A 23,172-nucleotide genomic window follows, 5' to 3' on the forward strand; every position below is an offset into this window, starting at 1 on the left:
AGAATTACTAAAAACTATACCTTCTAAAACTCAAAACTCAAAGCCTGCACTGACAGAAATTTAAGCACTGAGAAAACTCAAAAACTATACCCTAAACACTCAAAAAACTCAAAACTCCTTTGTGCATTCAGAAAACTCAAAGCCTTTCGTCTAAGCTATTTCTGCTACTCGTTATGCATTCAGAAAACACACAGCTGAAACGTATATATAGGCATAAAATCGCCACTGGTGATGGCTATTTTGAGCCCTAAATCGCCAATGGGAGTTGCAACTTCCAGGCAACTCGCCAATGGCAGTTGCAACTCCCCTTTAAAGCTCCTGTCACCTCCTGCAACCCTGCAACCTAGCTGACAAAGGAACTCGCCAGTTTGACTGGCGGTTCCGGGCTTGTACAAATCGCCACCTGTAATGGCGGTTTAGGCACGTCTCGCCAGTGCCATTTGCAGCTTGCTCAGTGACACCAAACTCGCCATTGGCAATGGCGGTTTGGGTCCTGCATGGCGCACTGTTCACGTACAAAACTACCCCATGCCGGAAATAAAACCAAAAGAACCCCATGTGAGGAAATACTTTTTAAAAGTACCCCAGATGGGGAAATTTGCCGGCTTGTGACTTGTGAATCTTTATTTTGTAGTTTATTATCCGGTCCTCACTTTCACCGTAAATGAAATATAACCGGTTGAATCAAAATGTACTTTTCTTAATATTTGTAAGGAGTGCGTCTATGCATGAATCATGAACTAATAAATTAAAAATTGTTCATTAGAGCCCACTGTAATCCAAGGCGTGAGTGTGCCATCTTATGAATTAAAAATGTCTTAAATATAAAAAAATAATTAACAAATAAATATATAAAGAGTCTATTATAATATTAAGGTTTTGCAAGTTTGTATGACCATCCAAATTAAAAGCTAAACAATGTTATTTATTTATTTGACAGGACATTATTTATTTATTTCTCATCACATAAATAAAGGCCTTTATATTTTATTATTATTATTATTTTAATTATTTTACATGTGTTACTAATATGTAATTGGTTGTTTGTATTATTTTCTTTTGTCAGGGTATAATTGTATGTATTTTTTTTATAATCCATTTGTATGTATCGTTATGTATAACTAATGTAACTATTTTAAACTTTAATATCTACAATTGCTGCAAATTAAAATAGGCCTCCTAGTTCGTCTACAACAATATACTAGTTACAAACAATCGAACAAGCATATGCTTCAAATGTGCATTTTTTGGTGGCATTATTACTCAAGTATAAGTTTATACAATTTGGTTTTTATATATTTTTTATAATTATATTAAATTTTGAAGTGTTAGTAATTGACTAATTGCATCTAAATGTGGTTTAAGATTTGAATTTCCATTTAATTGTGTTTCAAACACGTATATTTATTGGATGTCATTTATTTTCCATAAACTGGCCAAAAATAAATTGGCTCCTCAATAGTCTAGGTCTGGCTCCGTTTCTGCCTTTAAATATTAAAAATACGCTTTATAAATTATATTGTTTCTAAATAGAAAATAAAATTGTTTTGAATATCTGAGAAATAACTATATTGCTTATCTATCTTGGACATGATTGTTTTCAACAAATGATATTTATGATTCGTAACAAAAGAAAATTATGTTACACACTATGTGAAAAACTTAAATAACTTTAGGATTAATTATACAATTGATTTGTTAATAATTTGTAAAAGTTTAATTACACTCCTTAACTATTAAAGAAGTTCACTTATATTTTCTAATTATTAAAAACACTACAATCATATTTTTTTTTTCAACTCCATTAATTTATTTGACGAAATTTTGTAGATAAATGTATTGCATCTGTTACATTTTACATCAGTTGCATTTTACATCGGATGCCTAGACATTTTTCATTGAACCATTCAACGTTTTTGGTTATGTTGCTTTCTAACTATTTTTATTTCCGTTTTTTTTTTGGCACATTTTTATTTCGGTTTATGTGGACTTAAATTTTAATATTGCTTCCTTTAAGAACTATATATTAGTGTTTTTTTAATTTTTTTTTTTGAATCTCAACATACCATCATCTAATCTTTGAATAAATAAAACCCATTTGTTTTTAAACTTTAATAAGAAATTAAAAAAAAACATTCTTATTATAAAAGTTTTTTTTATCATATTAACTAAATTAAAAACCATAGTATAGTTTTTAAAGAAATTATTATTTAATTTAAAATTTAACATACATAATAATTAAATAATAATAATATGATAACATTTACACCCATTGGTTCATTAATTTCTTTTAGTTTCTATTTAATATCCAATCTACATAAAATTTACATTAATTTCTTAAAATGTTTTCTATTAGACCGTTAATTCTTCTATCAATTTATCAAACCAATTTGATAAATCTAGTGAAACATGACAAACTGTATTTATGCTAAAAAATATTAATGCATAAACAAATTTAAAAATACATAAAAAGTACTAAAAAATATTATTGATAAATTAAAGACTTAAATATATTTGTATCCATCAAATTTAGATCAATATTTTTTGTCAAATATTTTTTTTTTACATTCCAAATTTAAATTTGTTTTTCTTAATTTTTTATGTTTACAAATGTTTCTTTAATTCTTTTAACTAAAAAATAATGGCAAGACCGGTAATTATTTTAGCATTGGAGTGTGAAACGTTAAGTACGATCACGTCAGCACGATATACTCACCCCCCTCTGAGAATAACGACGGAAAAGAAAACCCGCGCTTTCCTTTCTTGGAATTCATTACAAGAAATGGCGATGCTGCATACGGAAACTCTCACACACCCTATATATATATATATTCACATTCAAAACACAAATCTCAGTCTAGGACAACAACAACACACTGCTACCATTCCCCACCGGTGACTCACAGACAGCATAGCATGGCGACCACTATCAGCGGCATCCCGCTGGTGGCGCTGCAAGTCAAGGCGCTCTTGAAGAAGAACCTCTTGCTGTCATGGCGGAACAAGAGGGCGAGTCTGCTACAGTTACTCTCCCCTTTCATGTTCATTTTCCTCATCTTCGCAATCGACAAAGCCATGAAGGCAAAGACCTCGACCTCTTCCTCCTACAAGAGCGTCACAGAACCTCCCATGGAGCCTTCTCTCCCCATCACCCCCTGCGAGGACAAGCTCTTCATCAATCTCCCCTGCTACGACTTCGTCTGGAGCGGCCACCAGAGCCCCAAGTTTCGGATCATCGTTGCCCGCATCATGAACAACAACCCTGGCCGACCCATCCCTCCCTCCAAGGCACCCAACAAAATCCATTTGAAAATCATAATCATAATCATAATGAATAAATAAGTACATGAATACTTAATATTCCGAACAACTTGTTTTTGTGTTTTTGTGTGTGCAGGTGAAATCGTTTAAGGACAAGAGTGAAGTGGATGCATGGCTTTTCAGTAACCCTATGCGGTGTCCAGCGGCGCTTCATTTTATAGAGCGAAACGATACCGTTATAGGCTACGGTCTTCAGACGAATTCCACCAGTCTTCAGCGGCGAGGGAAGTTCGAGAACCCCACGGCGTCGTTTCAGCTTGCCGCAGAACGTGAAATTGCCAGATACCTTATTGGAGGTCTGAATTGAAAAAATTACTCGTTATCTTTGTGTTCTTCGGAGTTTGGAATTGGTGTGATCTAGTTATTGATGGATTGGTATAATTTCAGACGCGGAATTCAGTTGGAATGTTTTTCTGAGGGAATTCGCGCACCCTTCCACGACTCCTTTCTCTGTTGTGGCTTCAATTGGTCCAGCGTTTTTCCTCGTGATCGCCATATTTAATTTTGTTCTTCAGATTAGGTCTTTGGTCACGGAGAAAGAGCTTAAACTTCGCCAGGTACGGATGCAGTATAATTATTTTTTGTGTGTGTGTGTGTTTACCATGAGTGCATGTTTCATAATTTTGTTCTTGTTGAATCATCTGAAATCATGTTCAAACAGAAGAAAACATGATTTTAAGCAAATTTTTAATATTTTATATCAGGTTGAGGAATTGATTCTTAATTTAACAGTTTTTACATTGGAGGCTTGGATAAAAAAATTGTACTGAGATTTGCTAATAACATGTCTTTAGAATAAAAAAATATCCAAATGTAAATCACTTCACTTTAAAATCAACATTAACCAAAATTAATTTAATTCATAATCAATTTTTCTGATATTCTCACCCAAATACACACTTAATAAGTCCAAGACTCTACGAAATTGTGCTATTGTTTTATGATTGAAGTTGTTGTTACTGTATGGTTTTTTGTTCACGCAGGCAATGACTATGATGGGGCTTTACGACTTTGCTTACTGGTTTTCCTGGCTCATCTGGGAGGCAGTTGTCGCAATCCTATCGTCCCTCCTCATAGTTCTCTTTGGAATGATGTTCCAGTTTCGCTTTTTCTTGGATAACAGTTTTGTGGTCCTGTTCTTTTTTTTCTTCCTATTTGAACTTAGTATGGTGAGAATATTCATGGAATTCTTATAGGCTTACTGTTTACAGATTCTTTTGTTCATTAGGTTTTGTATGATGTGTAACACGGCTTCCCTTTTTATTTAAGACTGGCTTGGCCTTCATGATATCTGCTTTCATTCGGAAATCATCTTCGGCAACAACAGTGGGGTTCTATATATTTATTGTGGGCTTTGTGACTCAGGTATGAACCCTTTTCGTGCTTTGTAGACAAGGTTTATTTAGAAGCAGAAAGAAAGAATGTTCATGTTCTTCTTGTCTGTTGTTTTTCTGTTTGCAGCTTGTGGCACTAGTAGGATTTCCTTACAAAGATAGCTTCTCCAAAACCACACGAAATTTGTGGTCATTATTCCCCCCCAATCTTTTTTCTCAAGGTATAAATGTGCTTTCAGATGCAGTTGCAACTTCTGAAGACAAAGGTGTTAGCTGGAGTAAACGGGGAGAATGTGCTCTTAACAAAACAGACTGTGTTATAACTATTGTATGCAATGATTTGACCTCTAAATCCCTACTCCATAAACCACTTCTTTTTTAGAAGCCTTTTGGTTGCTTTTCCCTTTTACTTTTTGTTCCATAGTTCTAAATTTGCTTTGATTCCTCCCTTCTGTTCAGCCTTAGTTGTGTTACTGCAGTTACTCAGTGTTTTTTTTCTTTTCATTGACAGGATGACATTTATAAATGGCTTGCAGCTACATTCTTTCTCTGGTTTGTTCTGGCCATTTACTTTGACAATATAATCCCAAATGCATCGGGTGTGAGGAAATCAATATGGTATTTTCTAAATCCCAATTATTGGATGGGCAAAGGAGGTCAAAAAGTGAAAGGTGATTAATATTGTGCTTTACGTTGTGTTTTTTATTTCTTCTTTCCTGCTCTTTGTGGGTTAACTCTTCTTCCCCATCTCCTTGTCTTCCTTTTGAAGAGGGTGGGGTTTGTAGCTGTATAGGTTCAGCCCTATGTCAAGAACAAAGTACACCAGATGATGATGTCCTTGAAGAAGAAAACAAAGTGAAACAGCAACTAACAGAAGGTCTTGTTGATGCAAATATTGCTGTTCAGATACGTGGCCTTGCAAAGACATACCCTGGCACACGTAGCATTGGTTGCTGCTTTAAATGTAAAAGAACTTCACCTTACAATGCTGTTAAGGTAAAGCATTTCTTGTTCCTCTGTCTGATATTCATGCAACAATTTTTTGGGATCATGAATTCATGATATGATATTAGAGCTATAAATGTGCTGTCACGAGTTTGATTGTTGTTCACCATTCTTCCCATTAAAAGTGAAATCTCAGGAATCAGGACAAGAATTGCATTATGCATGCTTCAAGCACAAAGGGATCTTGTATCTTGAGTGCTTGTTGTAATTAGTTGGAATTAGTTCTATTGAATAGTCATACAAACTACAAACATGCAGAAATCTTCTCAGCTTGATTTCTTTTTGGGTCATGACTATCAATTTTCTGTTTTCCCCAACTTTTTGCCCATACTTTATTATTTTATCTGAATGTTCCACATATTTCATGTTTCAACAAGGCAACATGGTGGAGATTGACCCATTTTAGGATGATGAATAATGTGCTATTCTGAAATTATTTTCAGGGTTTGTGGGTGAACTTTGCAAAGGATCAGTTATTTTGTCTTCTAGGACCCAATGGAGCTGGAAAAACTACAGCTATTAATTGTTTGGCAGGGATAACTCCAGTAACTGATGGAGATGGTGATACTCTCTATCCGTCTCTCTGTCTTTAACAACCACATTGAACATTCATTAATCAAAATTACAATAATCGAGAAGAGTATGTTAACATTTCCAATTTCTTTAACAGCATTGATTTATGGACATTCAATCAGAAGTTCTAGTGGCTTGTCAAACATTCAAAAGCTTATAGGAGTATGTCCACAGGTGTCTCTCTCTCTCTCTCTCTCTTGCACACACACACAAACACACACACACACCCCCCCCATTGATATGCTTTTGATGTAAGGATGGATATCTTAGCACATTAAGAATGCATAAATATGATTTTCAAATGCAATAAATTTTTCTTCTCTTTTCATTAACAGATGACTGGCCTGTACTGAATTTTCTAATCTGCAGTTTGATATCCTATGGGATGCACTGTCTGGTCAAGAACACCTCCAACTCTTCGCTACTATTAAAGGCCTGTCCCCATCTTCCATAAAATCAGTATGTCTGCACATGCCTGAAATTGTTCCATACAATCAATGATTATGTGTGTGTGTGCAATATTTGAAATTATTAGCTATTATGGATACTGCCTCTCATTCCTTTTAATTCAAGTTCTTCTGTAAAAATGTAGATTACCCAGACTTCATTAGCAGAGGTGAGACTCACGGATGCATCCAAAGTGAGAGCTGGAAGTTACAGTGGAGGAATGAAACGCCGTCTCAGTTTTGCTATTGCCCTTATTGGTGACCCTAAGTTAGTCATTCTGGATGAGCCGGTATGCAAAGCAGTATATTCCTTTCATGCATATTTTCTGTTGACATGATTACAAGATTAATCTTTCATTTTAATTTCCTAGACTACTGGTATGGATCCAATAATAAGAAGGCATGTGTGGGACATAATTGAAAATGCAAAGAGAGGGCGTGCCATTGTTCTTACAACACACTCTATGGAAGAAGCTGACATTCTAAGTGACCGCATAGGTATCATGGCAAAAGGAAGTCTTCGCTGCATTGGCACCTCAATCAGATTGAAGTCACGCTTTGGTGCTGGTTTTATTGCTAATATCAGCTTCAATGGAAACAATATTGAATGTAGTCCTGCCAGTGGAGATGCAATATCTACAGAACATCATGAGGCAGTGAAGAAATTGTTTAAGAATGTGAGATGAATTATTATGATGATTTAAAATATTTCCATGACAAGTAATAGTTTTTAACCCCTAAAATATTTTTGACAGCATTTAGATGTAGTGCCAAAAGAGGAGAACAATAACTTCCTAACTTTTGTGATTCCTCATGACCGAGAGGCGCTCCTGAAAGTGAGCTTTCTTTCCTTGGCTTCGTCCATATCCTTTAAAGTTTCTCTAACACGGTTTGAATATCAACTTGTTTAAATACCGATTGACATGGAGGCAGATTTTTATCGGAATTTTATAGTTTAAAGTTGATCCCCATTGGCTAAATTTTTTGCTTTGAGTCACCATAGTTGCTCTGGTTGTGCTGATCATGTAAACTTCTGTATCTTTAGTCAAGTTTCAAAGTTGGTTAAATTATTGATAATTAATTAAAATAGACTCTAACCAACTTATCTAGTGTATTACCAGAGAACAATAATACTTAATTCTAAATGGCAAAAGATCTGACAAATTCTTTGTTGCCAAAAAGGGAAAAAAAATATTCATCTGTGCATTGTCTTTTAATAATTTGGGAATATGTTCTTAATTCAGTAATTCCTTTCTTCATGAAAGTATTTTAAATGAATCCTGTCTATATCTGTAGAAATATAATATCACAGTTTATGATTATAATCAAGGATAACTCCTATATTTACATTCCCCGTGGACATATAAGTTGCAGTTGCAATCATGAGTGCAAACTACATGTATTTGATATAAAGCTGAAAATTAGTTAGGTAACACAGAAGCAGGCAGGCTCCACCCTTCAGTGTGGCCTATATATTAGTGAGAATTATGCGTAGCACACACCAAAGTAGCCATAAAAACACTGATCGAGCTTAATTATATGGGATACATTATTGTCTTATATTCATGTTGCTTCCCAAACAGAATTTCTTTTCAGAGCTCCAAGATCGAGAAAAAGAATTTGGCATATCTGACATCCAGCTTGGTCTAACAACTCTCGAAGAAGTTTTCTTGAATATTGCAAGACAAGCAGAGCTTGAAAGCGCTGCAGCTGAAGGGAGACTAGTGACACTGACCTTAACATCTGGGGAATCTGTGCAGGTCAGAGTAACAGTATTTTGCTTTAGATTTTTCTACGGTGAGGTATTAGGTATATACCTCTCAAAGGGTTGAGTTGTAATTGGTTTATTTATTTCTCTAACATAAAGTGAATATAAAATACCTTATGTATACCCTATCACAATGGTCAAAGTTGCAGATACTACCCTTCTGCTTTTCAGTTCAATATAAGTTGTAACTAAGACAACTAGTACATTTTTGCTGATTAATACAATAAAATGCAGATTCCTATAGGAGCTAGGTTTGTGGGAATTCCAGGAACAGAGTCTGCTGAAAACCCTACTTGGTTCATGGTAGAAGTATACTGGGAACAAGATGATACTGGTGCCTTATGCATTGCCAGCCACTCACAGAAGGTTCCTATTCCTCATGGCGTTCAACTATCATCTTCTCCTTCTAGAAGACACCGTAGATATTTAGGCCAGTCAGGAACAGTTCATGGGGTTGTGATTGATCCAAGTCAAGTTAGTTCAGTGGATTTTCAATGATGTGCAAGCAAAATGTACACGAAGATGCATCATGCCCAATTTATTTATTTTTTCAACAAGTATGGGAAGCAATTATATATGAGGTATTGATATTAGATAGACACCTCTTTCAAAGCATATAATACCCAACAATGTTTCAAACATGAATGCTTCCAAAAAGATACATGTAGGAAAAAAAGAAAACAGGCATGAGGCATCATGTCTTAGCATAGTTAGATCCTTAGTTTAGTTTGATCATGGTCAATGGTTAGAACTCTAGTTAGTTAGTTGAAAATTAGTTATTTCAACTAACTTATGTATATATAGCTACAATAACAAAATGTAACTAACCAATTTTACACTTCAATAACAGATCAAGCTTATCCTTCTTTTCTCTTTTGCTTTCTCTGCAAGTTTTCCAATCTTGCATTTCTCTCACATGGCAGATATCAAATCTATGATTATGATGGTATCTTTGAAGAGCTCTGCTGCACGACTGACATTCTTCCTCTCGATTATCATATCTTTCATTCTTACATCATGAGTGAACAGCAACAACAAGATCAATCCCTCAATGTACACATACCCTATTACCTTCATTCGGGAGAAAATCCAGCGATAGCTTTGGTTTCTTCGGTTCTTGATTCATCTAATTATAATTCATGGAGTTGAATATGCTTACTGCATTAAGCGCGAAGAAAAAATCTGAGTTTGTTGATGGTTCTATTCAAAGACCTGCATCAGATCATGCAGCTTGGAAGAGGTGCAATAATATGGTGATTTCGTGGTTGGTTCATTCAATCTCTCTTTCAATTACACAAAGCATACTATGGATGGATGATGCACAAGATATTTGGAAAGACTTAAAATCACGATATTCACAAGGATACCTTTTGAGAATTTCAGAATTGCAGCAAGACATGACATCAATTAAACAAGTTGACAAGTCTATAATTGAGTATTTTACAAGATTGCATGTGATTTGGGACGAGTTAGAGAGTTATAGACCTGATCCTATATGTGTTTGTAATCCAAAATGTTCATGTGATGCACTTAGTAATGTTTTAGAAAGGAAGAAACAGGATCATGTGATGCAATTTCTTAGAGGATTGAATGATCAATTTAGTACGGTTAGATCTAGTGTCTTGATGATGGATCCACTACCTAGCATAGCTAAGGCTTTCTCATATGCAATGCAACAAGAAAGGCAAATTAATAGCAATGATGCATTAGGAAGCACTGGTTTGATTAATACAGCAAACACTAGCTCATCAAACTCACCCTTTTCACGTACTTATTATGGTAAGGATTGGCATACTGTTGATAGATGTTACAGAAAAAATGACTTTCCTCATAATTCATCTTCTAGAGGAAGAAAAAGTGGTTCAATTGGTTTTGGTCGAGGAAATTCAGGTGGAAGAGACAGTAAGATTTGTTCTCACTGATTTTACTAACCACATTGTTGATGAATGTTATAGAAAGCATGGATACCCTCCTGATCATAAATATCATAAGCCCCAAGGTTCATCAATCAATAATGTAAATGTTGCAAAAGAGGAAAATGCAAATTCAGATGTAGAGCAGAATCAAGAGGCACAAGGTTCAGATGTCAAATTGACTGCTCAACAATACAAAACCTTAATGACACTACTACAACCACAAGGATCTTCAACTCACAATAGTTCACATGTGAATCAGATTGGCACAATGATTGGTTCTAGTCATGCACTTACAAGTAATGTGTCATCAATAAGTTGTAGTATGAGCAAGGTAGGTGAGAGTGAATGGATATTGGATTCAGGTGCCACAGACCATGTTACATCCTTTTCTCACTTGTATTCTTCATGTAGACAAATAAGTCTCATTATTGCTAAACTTCCCACTGGTCATACAACTATTGCAACATATGTAGGCACTGTTAGATTTTCTCATTCCTCATAGCTTGAGGATGTATTATACATATAAAGTTTTCAATTTAATCTGATTTCTATATCAAAGTTACTATCTTCCATGCCATGTAAGCTAACCTTTGTGTCTAACACTTGTTTTATTCAAGATGTACAGACCCTGCAGAGGATTGGTACAGTTGACTTGGTGGAAGGTCTTTATAAGCTCAACATGAAGAAATCTGATTTTGTTTTTGTCACATCTTCTGTTTCTTCTAATAGTTCTACTTACTCATGTAATAAAGTAGTTATTGATCTTTGGCACTTTGGATTAAGACACCCCTCATTTGAAGGATTGCAATTGTTGAAGCAATCACATCCTTTACATTCAGTTGATAAACAATTTGTATGTCCAACTTGCCATCATGCAAAACAAAGAAAGTTTTCTTTTCCTAGCAGTGATTCACATTCCTTCCCCCCCCCCTTCTCTTATATATGTTGATATCTGGGCTCCATGTCATATTATTTCTTTAAATCATAAATATTTTCTTACCATAGTGGATGATCACTTAAGACTTGTTTGGATATTTCTTATGAAATCTAAAGCAAAAACTCAATCTCATTTAATGTCTTTTGTTGCATTTGTTGAAAGACAAGTTGATACAAAAGTAAAAATGATTCGCTCAGATAATGGTTCAGAGTTCATCATGAAACAATTTTATGATGAATCTAGTATCATACATCAAAGTTCTTGTGTTGAAACTCCCCAACAGAATGAGATTGTCGAACGAAAACATAACATTTACTTAATGTCACTAGATCTCTACTATTTCAATCTAATTTGTCTCTTGTCTTTTGGTCCTATGCTCTTATTCATTATGTTACTCTTATAAATTGTATGCCTACTCCCTTCCTTGACAACAAAACTCCTTATGAGAAAATCTATGGACATCCCTATGGAATTACCACTCTAAGAGACTTTGGTTGTCTTTGTTTCCCTAACACACTTTTTGCAAATAGGAAGAAGCTTGATCCTAAAACTGCTACTTTTATTTTTCTAGGCTTCAAGTCACACAAAAAAGGTTATGTCACTTTTGATCTTAAAACAAAGGCCATCAATGTATCCAGGAATGTTATCTTTTATAAAGATTGTTTTCCTTTGAATGCTCAGGATTCTCATGATCCCATTACTGTTTTGCCTATACCAACTTCTTTTCATGATGACATTGAATTTCCTACCTTCGCTTCTTCAATATTACCATCTGTTCCACCTGATTCTTATCTTGTAGCCTTTACACCCACAGAAATACCATAAACTCTTAGAAGATCGGAAAGACATATTCAAAGACCAGGTAAATATAAAGATTTTCATGTTAGCTATTTACCATCAACTGTGGCTAGTCACTCTACAAGTAGTCTCTATCCCTTAAGCTCCATACTTTCTTATAGCATATTATCTCCATCTTATCATAGTGCAATTTTATTTGTCACTCAACAAGTTGAACCTAAGTCATACACTAAGGCATCCAAAGATCCTAATTGGATTTAAGCCATGAATGTTGAGATTTAGGCATTAGAAGCTAATCATACATGGACACTTACTGATCTTCCTCCACATAAGACTGCCATTGGTTGTAAGTGGGTCTATAAAATCAAACATAAATCATATGGTTCAATAGAAAGATACAAGGCAAGATTAGTTTCCAATGGATACACTCAAGTGGAGGGCTAGGATTATCTAGATACTTTTTCTCCAGTTGCTAAAATGACTACAGTCATATTATTACTTGCTATAGTTGCTATTAACAAATGACGCTTAAAGAAACTTGATGTAAATAATGCTTTCTTACATGGAGATTTAAATGAAGAAGTTTACATGGTGATTCCTCAAGGTATGAATCTAGAAAAGCCAGGTTTAGTATGCAGACTTCAAAGGTCTTTGTATGGGTTGAAACAACCAGTAGGCAATGGTATGCCATGTTATCCTCTTTTCTAATATCTCATGGTTACAAACAGTGTGCTTCTGACTATTCTTTATTTCTCAAGCATCAACACAATTCTATCATTGCTTTGCTGGTTTATATGGATGATATAGTCTTATTTGGAAACAATTTTACTGAGATTCAAAATACCACACATCTATTGGATAATGCTTTCAAAATTAAGGATTTGGGTGATCTAAGGTTCTTTCTAGGCTTTGAAGTGGCTTGTACTTCTACTGGTATCAATCTTTGCCAGAGAATGTGTGCATTAGATATTCTTATTGATACTGGCATGTTGGGTTCTAAACCAGTATCCATTCCCTCTAATTACATTACCAGGTTGCACCAACATTCTGGTTCTCCTCTCTCAGCTAAAGATGCCTCTTCTCACATAAGATTGATAGGTAGATTAATCTACTTAACAAACACAAGGCCTGATATCACATTTGTTGTTCAACATTTAAGTTAGTTTGTGGCTCAACCAACTTCACCTCATCAACAAGCTGCTTCCCGAATTCTAAGATACATCAAAGGATCTCCAGTTGTAGACATTTTCTTTTCAATAGATAGTTCTATCCAATTGAAAGGCTTTAGTGATTTAGACTGGGCTGGCTGCATTGACACTAGAAGATCTATTACAGGATTTGTTGTTTATCTTGGTTCTTTTTTAATTTCATGGAAATCTAAGAAGTGAGCTACTGTTTCTAGAAGCTTTTTAGAAGCTGAGTACAAAGCTCTAGTCAGTGCCACTTGTGAGCTGCAGTGGCTAACCTTTCTGTTAGAAGAATTTAAAGTTGTTTTCCATCAACTTGTTGTTCTGTATTGTGATAACAAGCCAGCTTTACTTATTACTGCAAATCCTGTCTTTCATGAAAGGACCAAGCATATCAAAATTGATTGCCAATCATTTGAGAGAAGATCCTTGCAGGGCTTGTTAAGTTGCTACCAATATCTTCTGCCAATCAGCTTGCAGATATATACACCAAAGCACTCATGCCTAGTGCTTTTTAGTTCCTATACTCCAAGCTAGGAATGTCCAACAGATTAAGCTTATTCTTATTTTCTATTTTGCTTTCTTTGCAAGTTTTCCAAGCTTGCATATCTCTCCCATGACTGATATCAAATCTATGATTATGCCCTTTTCTGTGTCTTATGTATACAATTTTTTAACTTATACTTTTTTGTATTGTACAAATTTTATTTTATCACATCCTTCATTTCATTTTATATATTTTTTATTTATCTTAAGTTTTAAAAATATAGTTACAATATTACCATAAAAGGGCATAGTATATTGAGGTTTGACTTTTACATGTTTTTGGCCGTTGGTATCATGTTGGACTAGCATACAGAGTTAAACTATTTCCCTTTATTTAAAGAGTGTTTTTTCTTCTTTTAATGATGTATATTTATTTAAGTTTAAACCATTTCTTCCTGTCAAGAGAGATTAATCTAATTGATTAAAGAGTACATGAATTATTGTAAATTTTTTAGTATTTATTTTAAATTTCAATGGACTGAAAAAAGACATCACTCCCTCACCCTTTCTTAACTGATTCGTAGATTGTAATTTTAATTTAAAATTCAATCATGCCATCGATATTCAATACTCCAATTGTGAACAAACAAGCGCACAATGTAGCAGTTTAAATTTTATGCATTAGATGATATTCTATAATTTATTTTATTAAATTTTATTATAGAATAAGAAGAATGTGACGGATTTTTTTTAAATAACTAATTTAAAATTTGAAATTATTAATTTGATTTCAAACATAAATGTTACAGTTTTACAAGGAAAAAACATAAATGTTACAGGATATTTTTTTTAAGAACTGAATAGAATAACAATGAAAAAAAAAGTAGTTCAAATGATTGTTTTTTTTTTTGTACATACGAAAAGAAAGAAAAAAAAATAAGAAAATTTAACTCATAAATATTACATTCCCAATTATTACTTTAACTTCGTCACAATAATCACTTGTATTTAATTATTTGATCTATTTCTTTATTTACTTTAACTTTATTAATCTTCATGTTATTCTTGATGGAACGGAATAAAAATGAAAGTGAATTGGAATGAAAGTTTTAAATTAAAATAAAGAGTAAAAATATGCATTCCACCTTATATTACTATTCGTTACACTCATTTTTTCTCACTTTCACGGCAAAAGGAGGACTTCGTATTATCATTTCTTTCTCTCTTTAACTTTATAATTTTTATTGTCCTCTATAAATCTACTTTTAAATAACACCATTTTTAAAATCTGATTTTCTGCATTAACAAAAAAAATCTGATTTTCTGTTCCAAATATTTATTTGAAGTCAAACAGTATTTTTTTTATTGCAATTGTCGAAAATTATTTATCGTGAACGACAGCACAACCACGCTGACTGATTTGTTATCGTGTGTAGTAACATCCTGGAAGAAATACTCTCAATACACCGTACGGCCTTACCTTTGCTGTGTACAAGCATTTGATATATTTTTTTTTTATCAACAAATATTAATTATTAATTTTGTTAAACAAGCGTTTGATATCTTAACTTGGATAAAAAATACCCTCTGTTTCGGTTAAGAGGAGTTATGTGTGCAATGACTTTGCAGACAATAAATGGGAAGATCCGTAAAGAAAGCATGATCCAGAAAATAGGTTTGTATTATATCCTGTTTATGATTCTATCCCTATATTTCGGTAGACAAAACGAAATTAAATTTATGCGAAAATGTCTTTTAACTTAATTACAAAAGAAAATGTTAAATAAGAAAAATCTCTCAATTTACTCTTCAAAAATTAGACATCACCATTTACCACTGCAAGTCTTCAAGAAAAAATTATCCTTAATTTAGCGTTTGAAATCTTTTTTTATATCACCACTCCAATCTTCTAAAGATTTTGTTTCTAAAATCTTTATACACTTTTTTTTTATCACCACTTTTAATCTTCCATAAGAACCAAAATAGTGCCTTAAATTGTATTTAATATGCTTTACATTCCAAAATCCTAGAAGTTGGTCCAAGTGCTTAACAAGGACAGAATATTCGTACAATACAACACTACTTTTCATACTAGTTAGTGCTTCACTCCAATTAAAATGGTTTATGGAAGAAACCTCCCACCCAGCAAACAATAAGCAATATCACCCTTTAGGTTTCCTTCATTCTTTGTTACTTCTGCTGCTACACTGATATCAGTCTCTGTATTACTAAATAAGGGCAGATCGTATTATTCAGCAAGTCACTGTGTTTAGTGATATTTTTTGTCGTTACACTAGCTAGACACTACAATAAGATCTATCCTCCACTACGCACCTGAAGAGTTGAAATGCCAAAAGAAATTTTCTGAAGGCCGAAGAAATCTTGTGTGAAAGTATTCGTGTTACCAGATCATACTTGTCCAAACACGGAAGTTTGGGGAACACAGATAAGGTACAATATGGACAGACAAGGAATCATGCCAGAGACAAACAGAACATAAGACATTAAAAGTTGCAGCATGCAAAACTTAAAACCTATATTGTACAACTCACAACCCAGAATTCAGGGAAAATAAGCTGATCAAACCAGCTCATACAATGGTCCTATGATTTCAGCAACTTTAATCAAAGACGACCCCACACAATTTTCAACCTCCTCGTGTTCAATACCTGAAAACCAGGTTTCCCTCACTTACCTCCTCCACTCAGCTTGAGTTACCTTCCCTGCAAGATGAATAGACTAGTTTAAGATTATCAATCATGAGAAAACAAAGGCATGCACCAGCATATAGTTGATTCATTTTGGAAATTAGAACTTCACTTCTACCAAGTTAATTACCATGAATAAAAGAAACTGTATTGTTTTGGAATCTGTGATCAAGACACTAAACTATAAACTATAAAGTACCCAAAACTTTCTCGATGACATTTATCCCACTGAAAATTGGATAAGTCACTAGAAACTAACAATTCAGTTTTAAAACTCTTTGATAATTGTAACTTTCTAGGAGAAATCATTATGTGACATATTTTAAAACCACTATATGTAGGAAGGACTATATCATACCATTCCCTGCTTTAGAAGATGGTACTGTTCTGTCACTTTTGTTTCCCCCTTTGCCACCTGCCGGAACTGATCTCTGTGGCTTAGGTGAATGCGAACTAATCTGGTTGTTAGTTGAAGATGGCAGAGAATGCCTCCCAGAACCACCAGCAGTGTTGTTTTTCTCAGTCCCATCTTGTCCAAACCTTGGGGACCCTTGTGCCCTCAACTTTGCCTTGGCAGATTCAGTTGCTGCCATATAACTTGGTAATTTTGGACTGTTCTTTATGCCGTCTTCTCCATTCTCCTGCTTTGTCAAATTTGAGATTTTACGGGTAGGTTTCTGGTTTTCATTACCTGTCAGATCACTATGACTCAAATCTCCATTTGTTAATAGGGAGTTTTCATCTTTGAAAATAGTCTCTGGTAGGTTGCCTAGCTTGTTTTTAACTTCGTCATGAGAAGTGTTCCTATCTTTAGTTGGAGTCTCTGACAAGGGCTTTGATTCTACAGACACTTGATAATTGTTTAGAATCTCAGACACTTCCTTGTTGACTGATGGTATTGGAGTGATTTCGACATCAGGCACATTCGAGATGGTTGAAGTTTCTTCCATCTTGATCTTATCATCAGAAGTAATGGTCGCTTGTTCTAAAACAGCGTGACCCGGAATAACTTTCGTCATTTCCAAATGCTGCTTGGGGGTCTCACTTTCAACTTCTGGCTGACCAGCATTCTCAACAACAGGGTTATGAATCTTTCTCAAGCTACGTTTAACCTTTTCAAGCTCACTTTGTGGATTTTCTTGCTCTGGATCTGACACTTGGTATGGTGTTTTCCTGAAATTACGTTTTGGTTTCTCGAATTCAGGATTTGTTTGCTCCAGGGCTGTTTCAAAATTTGCAATAGGAAGCTTCCTGGTAGTGCGTTTTGACTTGGTAATTTGAGCTTCCCCATTTGAAACATTACCCTGCTTTCTCTGAGATTTAGAGTCTCGAATTTTCTTGGGTTGGGGAACTGGTTTCCAAAAGTAAGATGCTGACCAGCGCTCCAACCAACTTAAGACTGAATTTGGATCTCCATTAACATATTGCAGTTGCAGTGCCATTATTGTAATTGATGAAGCAAGAAGCTGAAACAACAAACTAAAATTCTCAAATGCCCAATTCAAGTAAACAGATCAAAACACAAATTTGATAAAAGTGTGCGATCCAGATAATTTGTGCAGCAATATAGGAGAAAAACCCCTTCATTTCCAAGTTCAGATTTAACTGATGTAAATTATGGTCAGACAAGACCAGTATTGCACATAATTACATAAATCCACTTGGAGTAAATTCAAACATGTTCATATTTAAACTAGTAAGGTTTGCAAAACAACAGGTTGTGAAGTAATGTATAATTTACTTTCTGGCTCAGCTTCTTGCTCAAGGAAATGACATTCTTTAACCTTTCTTAACATCAAAATTCATCATTATATTGATTAAGAAAAAGAAATTATATACCACATTCTTGAAAAATAAATGATAAATTATGTCTGTATTTGAATTTGAAATCCTCTGCAGCTGAGAGCAATTAGAAGGGGTGATGTACATTCCATCTCTTTACTACTATCAGGTTGATCCCACTTTCTCATAGAAAGAAAACAAAAGAGAACAGAACTCTTCCTCTGTTCTCTCAACCAAGGAATATAAATTCTATCTTTTGAAATGTAAGAGTTAGTACCTCAAAATTTATAGTATTGTTCATTCTCCAATGAAATCTAACCAAAATATGTATAAAATAAACAAATAATTGTGTCACATGCATGGCATAACTTAAGTTACCTTATGGATGAAAGTATTTGCAGTCAGCTTTGAAATTTTTGTGGAGATACCAACTGGCTCACCAAGTTTTGCATCCTGAAGCACAAAAGCACAACACATTCAGAAGGAAAAATCTTAGAACCAACAATAATAGAAAAATAGGGAAAATAACAGAAAAAGGAATTCTTGGTAAACCATTTTTAATTTAGGAAAAAATAATCTCTGAAGTGGTTAAGTCAAAAAGTGGCTATTCATTAACCTCTAGTCAAAGTTTTTAGCATCATTAACCAGTTGCAAAGATATTATACAGGCAGAATAATCCCTCTTCTCTCCCTACATGATTCACTGATTCAGTCATAAATTTGGTGCTATCTAACAATACCTGGTTGATGCACTACCCACCAACCAAAAGAAACTCATTGGAAATTTCACATCTTATTCAATAAACTACACATTATTCACATGTACCAACATTTCATCTGGCATAATAAGTGGCAAAAAAATTGAAGAACACAATCCTTAACTAGTTCTCATTACAATAAAAAGTGATGGATGATAAGTGGCCACCCTAAATTTAGTAATAGTTAATTCAAAATATACCCCATTTATTGCCTACTCACTCCTCATTTTGAAGATCCTACCTGTTCAGCCAAAATGTTCACATTTAATAGGGCCATTTTGTTCTAATTTGACCAAGATAGTCAGGTATATCATAAACCCACACAATAAGAAAAATGCCATGAACAATCAAGTAAGACGACAAATCATTGATAATTTACAGATTCTTAGAAAACAGTACCAGAGGCTTAAATAGATTGCACTTCTCATGGAAGTCATTAGACTGTCTAATCCTTCCTCCACGGACAAGTGCTTGTAACTTTACAATTCCATACATGCAGCATAATGTAACAACGGCTTGTTTCCTAACCAAGTGCCCACGAATAAGTGCTTGCAACCTTATTATGCCTTTCAGGGCCCTAAATGCCCTTCGTGCCTTCACAAGAGATGCTTCCATTAGTCAATATCAAATATTACAATTTTCATTTACTAATACAATCAAAACCCACAAAGATAATTCTAATTTGCTTAAAAAGGTTCATCTTACAACTCTTACGAGAAAATATTCACAGAGTATCAGGACAGTAGTAAAGAAATTAAGATTGCAATTTATTTCTCAATGAAATATAATTTCTGCCAAAACAGTCTCATGACAATGGAAGCAGGGATGAGTTGATATCTGACAGGAAAATATCTGAGAATTAATTTCAACATTAAGAAAACTCTTGGATTATTTTTATTTTTAAAAGACAAGAAGTTATTTGCCTATTGACTTGACTATCCTTACTCCTAGCAGTATTCCTATTTCTCCTCTCATAAATATGATTTCCCTTTTCTTCAATTATTATACATGTGTGAAAAACTCACCAGTCTTCAAGTGAGATACTATGACAATTGAATTTACAATCATAATAGAAAATAAGTTTCACAGTTTATATATCCTTTTGCGGTCTACTTCTAGTCCTAGATATCTTATCCCAGAGTACAATTCAAAATTCTAACATCTTATACAAACAATAATATGAATTTAATCACTTAAGGTCCTCTAAAACAGTAAGTCACCTACCAAGTAACCCCTGAAAGCAGCTTGTGCCTTTGATGCTGCTTGCTCCAGCCTGATTTTCTCTGGATCAGGTGGTGCATCCGGGTCAACAGATCCAATAATGTCTCTTTCTTGATTGTCAGGTAAAATATTTTCTGATTCTTCATTCTCCAGTTCATGGTCCTCCTCATTTGTAGCAATCTCATCGGGGGTTGGATCTAAAGACAAACCATTTTCCAACTCGTTGGAAGAAACCACTGCTTCTTTTTTATTAACAAACTTCTACATAAAATTACAGCAAAAGAAGTCAGAAATTTAACAAAGGAAAGTTCATATTAAAACACATTTATTTCTTCAAGGAAGTTATATTTTCAATAGTACAACAGCAGTTATATACCCTAGCTGCATTTCTGGTTCATAATCTTAGGTGTTTGGCAATGGAAAACTCTAGTCTCAGCAATGACACCAAAGCAGAATGTGGTTTTACAGAAATAAATGTCAGAGACAAAAAAACTGGCTATTGGCCCTTATTGGAGAGCAAAATCCATAATCCTGATGATGTACCGATTAGGTTGTAATGTAAGGGCTATCGGGATCTAATTATTTTTGTTATGTCACCAATTATGTCATTTAAATGAAATTTAAGGATGCACACATGCGACTAAAATGATTGAATAAAGTTGTGGCATTGCTTTAACTAACTGCATTACCTCTCTTCCTTTTGAAATATTTGATTTGGATGACTTTTTCCCAAATAGTACGGTCTTGATCCATTTTCCTGGTGATTTCCCCATTTTGAGATCACAACCTGCAGCAGAAAATCAGTGAACTTAATCTCTATATTCCGTATATTGAATACAAAAGTAAATAACGAGTCAAAAACAAAAAATACTAAAAAAAATACTTTTTTTTTTTGCTCAGCAAAAATAACATATTATATTAAGATGAGTACCAGAGGTACTAGATAATACAAATGAAAAACCAATGTACAGATAGTTCGGGACAAACAAGATACAGCAGCTAGAATAGTCCAAACTACTGAAAAAGACCTGGGCCTTAAACTATTCTCAAATAGCTGTCCTAAGAAAAACATCTTTGAGATTTGAGGACCAATGATTGAAATGTAAAGAGAAATTTTTTTCAAAACATCTGAGCCATGACCATAACATGAACACTGCATCTTCCACTAAAAAAAATACTTAATCCTGAAATAATGCAAGATAAATAAGATTGTCAAATTTAGATACTTTTGTTAGTTGTACTAGCAGTGAACTGTTGCCATAGGTTATACTATGACCCCACTGTGTTGTATGGCTAAGATATACAAGTCATTATGGTCATCAGGTAGAAAAGCAAATTTTGGGAACTTATGGGATAAATTCTTATAATTAGCATTCTATGCTGGCCTAGATACCACTTGATCACAATACCAAAAGAAGAAAAGAACAAATTCCTCAAATGCTTAATAAGCTGAAGTATTCAGACAATATAAAGCAGGAATCTTAAGATATGACGACTAAGATTTAAGAGTTTTGTTGGAAAATAGAAAAACAGATTTCAAAAAAGTCATCACATCTGAAGATATTAAGATGCTACAGAATTACAAGCACAAACAAACTATATTATAGTAAAATATAATTTAGTGGTCTCTGTTTAAGAAATAGTTTCTTTCTTCTTCTTGGGGGTGGACGGTAGAAATCTTATCTCATTTGTTTTAACTATGCATTCTTTAAAATTTGATGGCTGAAAAAGACAACAGCTTTTGCTACAAGGATATTCTTAATGAAGATAATAAAAAAACTTCATTTTCCTTAATGAATAGGTAATTAACAAGAGAATGATTTTCCCACTAATGATTAACAAAGTGGGGTGACACGCTCAGCAATCAGCCAATTTTATAGCATAAAGAGAAAGGTAGGCCAAAGGCTTTGAAACTAAACGTTAAGGGAAATAATGACCAACAACTTATAAACAGTGTAAAGACATAATGATAAAAAATTGATCACATCTATTCTCTTACGCAATAATAATACTGCACCTAATCATGGTCCCCCGCACTCATTACCTTAATATGTTGTAGTCATCGACAATAATTCTGCACTAAAATAAAACAATTAAACAAAAACACAACTCCACTGACAATTACCAACTGGAATTCTCAAGAAAACCTCAACAATTATAATTTTAGTAATAATAATAAAATAAAATAGGAAATATAAGGTTTATTGGGTGGTTAAGAAAGAAGAGGAGGAATAGTCACCGTTGGTTTCCTCCTACTAACAAAAATTAACCATCGTTAACATTTGCCGATAAAAAAATAATAAAATAAAAACACAAGCAAACTGAAACAAAAAATCAAAACACACCAAAAACAAAACACAAAATTAGAATCATCAACAAGATCTGCTACAAGCAAAGCAAGACCTAAACAGCTGAAATTGATGCTGAACTAACTTATGAGAAGCTAGATCTGACAATTACCTGATAAACGTGGAAGCTCTTGTCCTCAAATCTTACGATTCCTATGAAACACAACCACATTGGAAGTATGAGAATACAAAATCAAAACTCCACAACAAAATTATTAAAATATTTAACAAGAGACGTAGTTAGAACAGAAAAGAGAGAGGGAGAACAAAAGAGAAAGGTTTGTGTACCATGGAAGAGAAGAGAGAGTGAAACTGAAAATAATGAGAACTGAGAAAGTAAAATGTGACCTAAGGCTTCATCAATTTATTAGTTGTTTGATGATGCATTTGCATGCTGTCATCATTCTCTGAGAGAGAGTGAAAGTTACAATTTTTGAAAAATAATAAAAACAACAACAACTAATGTATAAACTGAAACCAAAACTGAAAAAAAGCTTGGATTATTTTGTTCCGTTTGGGAAACGACGGCGTGTGGTCAACACTAACTGAAAATTTGGCGGCAAATCTTGTTGTAGCCGTTGATGT

The 23,172-nt window shown here is 34.0% G+C and overlaps 2 protein-coding genes across 8 annotated transcripts; one reads left to right on the forward strand and one right to left on the reverse strand.

Annotated features, from left to right (window-relative positions):
- The first annotated feature begins 2,771 nt into the window (after positions 1-2,771).
- On the forward strand, positions 2,772-9,511 carry LOC100798138 (ABC transporter A family member 2). Of its 2 annotated transcripts, XR_414020.4 has the most exons (17): positions 2,772-3,288; positions 3,398-3,617; positions 3,709-3,878; positions 4,305-4,490; positions 4,591-4,686; positions 4,783-4,983; positions 5,167-5,326; positions 5,425-5,651; positions 6,104-6,221; positions 6,331-6,407; positions 6,603-6,692; positions 6,826-6,969; positions 7,051-7,356; positions 7,435-7,515; positions 8,263-8,439; positions 8,682-9,028; positions 9,371-9,511. XR_414020.4 is itself a non-coding variant. In XM_003522289.5 (16 exons), exons 1-16 carry the CDS (start codon positions 2,917-2,919, stop codon positions 8,943-8,945), a joined length of 2,889 nt encoding a protein of 962 aa, XP_003522337.1. In that variant the 5' UTR covers positions 2,772-2,916; the 3' UTR covers positions 8,946-9,318. The 2 variants fall into 2 exon arrangements, 1 of the variants encoding a protein (XP_003522337.1); XM_003522289.5 differs by lacking the exon at positions 9,371-9,511 and having other exon boundaries at positions 8,682-9,318.
- A 6,485-nt stretch (positions 9,512-15,996) lies between these two features.
- Positions 15,997-23,066, reverse strand: IQD12 (protein IQ-DOMAIN 12). 6 transcript variants are annotated; one of them, NM_001357540.1, is made up of 8 exons: positions 22,876-23,066; positions 22,700-22,740; positions 20,929-21,026; positions 20,243-20,500; positions 19,418-19,612; positions 18,640-18,714; positions 16,838-17,945; positions 16,124-16,494 (listed from the first exon to the last, which is right to left on the reverse strand). In NM_001357540.1, exons 3-8 carry the CDS (start codon positions 21,010-21,012, stop codon positions 16,463-16,465), a joined length of 1,752 nt encoding a protein of 583 aa, NP_001344469.1. In that variant the 5' UTR covers positions 21,013-21,026; positions 22,700-22,740; positions 22,876-23,066; the 3' UTR covers positions 16,124-16,462. The 6 variants fall into 6 exon arrangements, with proteins under 6 accessions (XP_014630249.1, XP_040870480.1, XP_040870479.1 ...); XM_014774763.3 differs by lacking the exon at positions 19,418-19,612 and having other exon boundaries at positions 15,997-16,494; positions 22,876-23,061; XM_041014546.1 differs by lacking the exons at positions 22,700-22,740; positions 22,876-23,066 and adding an exon at positions 22,284-22,302 and having other exon boundaries at positions 15,997-16,494.
- Between the last annotated feature and the right edge of the window lie 106 nt (positions 23,067-23,172).

The sequence above is a fragment of the Glycine max genome, chromosome 4 (genome assembly GCF_000004515.6).
Source record: "Glycine max cultivar Williams 82 chromosome 4, Glycine_max_v4.0, whole genome shotgun sequence".
In the NCBI taxonomy this organism is placed as follows: Eukaryota; Viridiplantae; Streptophyta; class Magnoliopsida; order Fabales; family Fabaceae; genus Glycine; species Glycine max.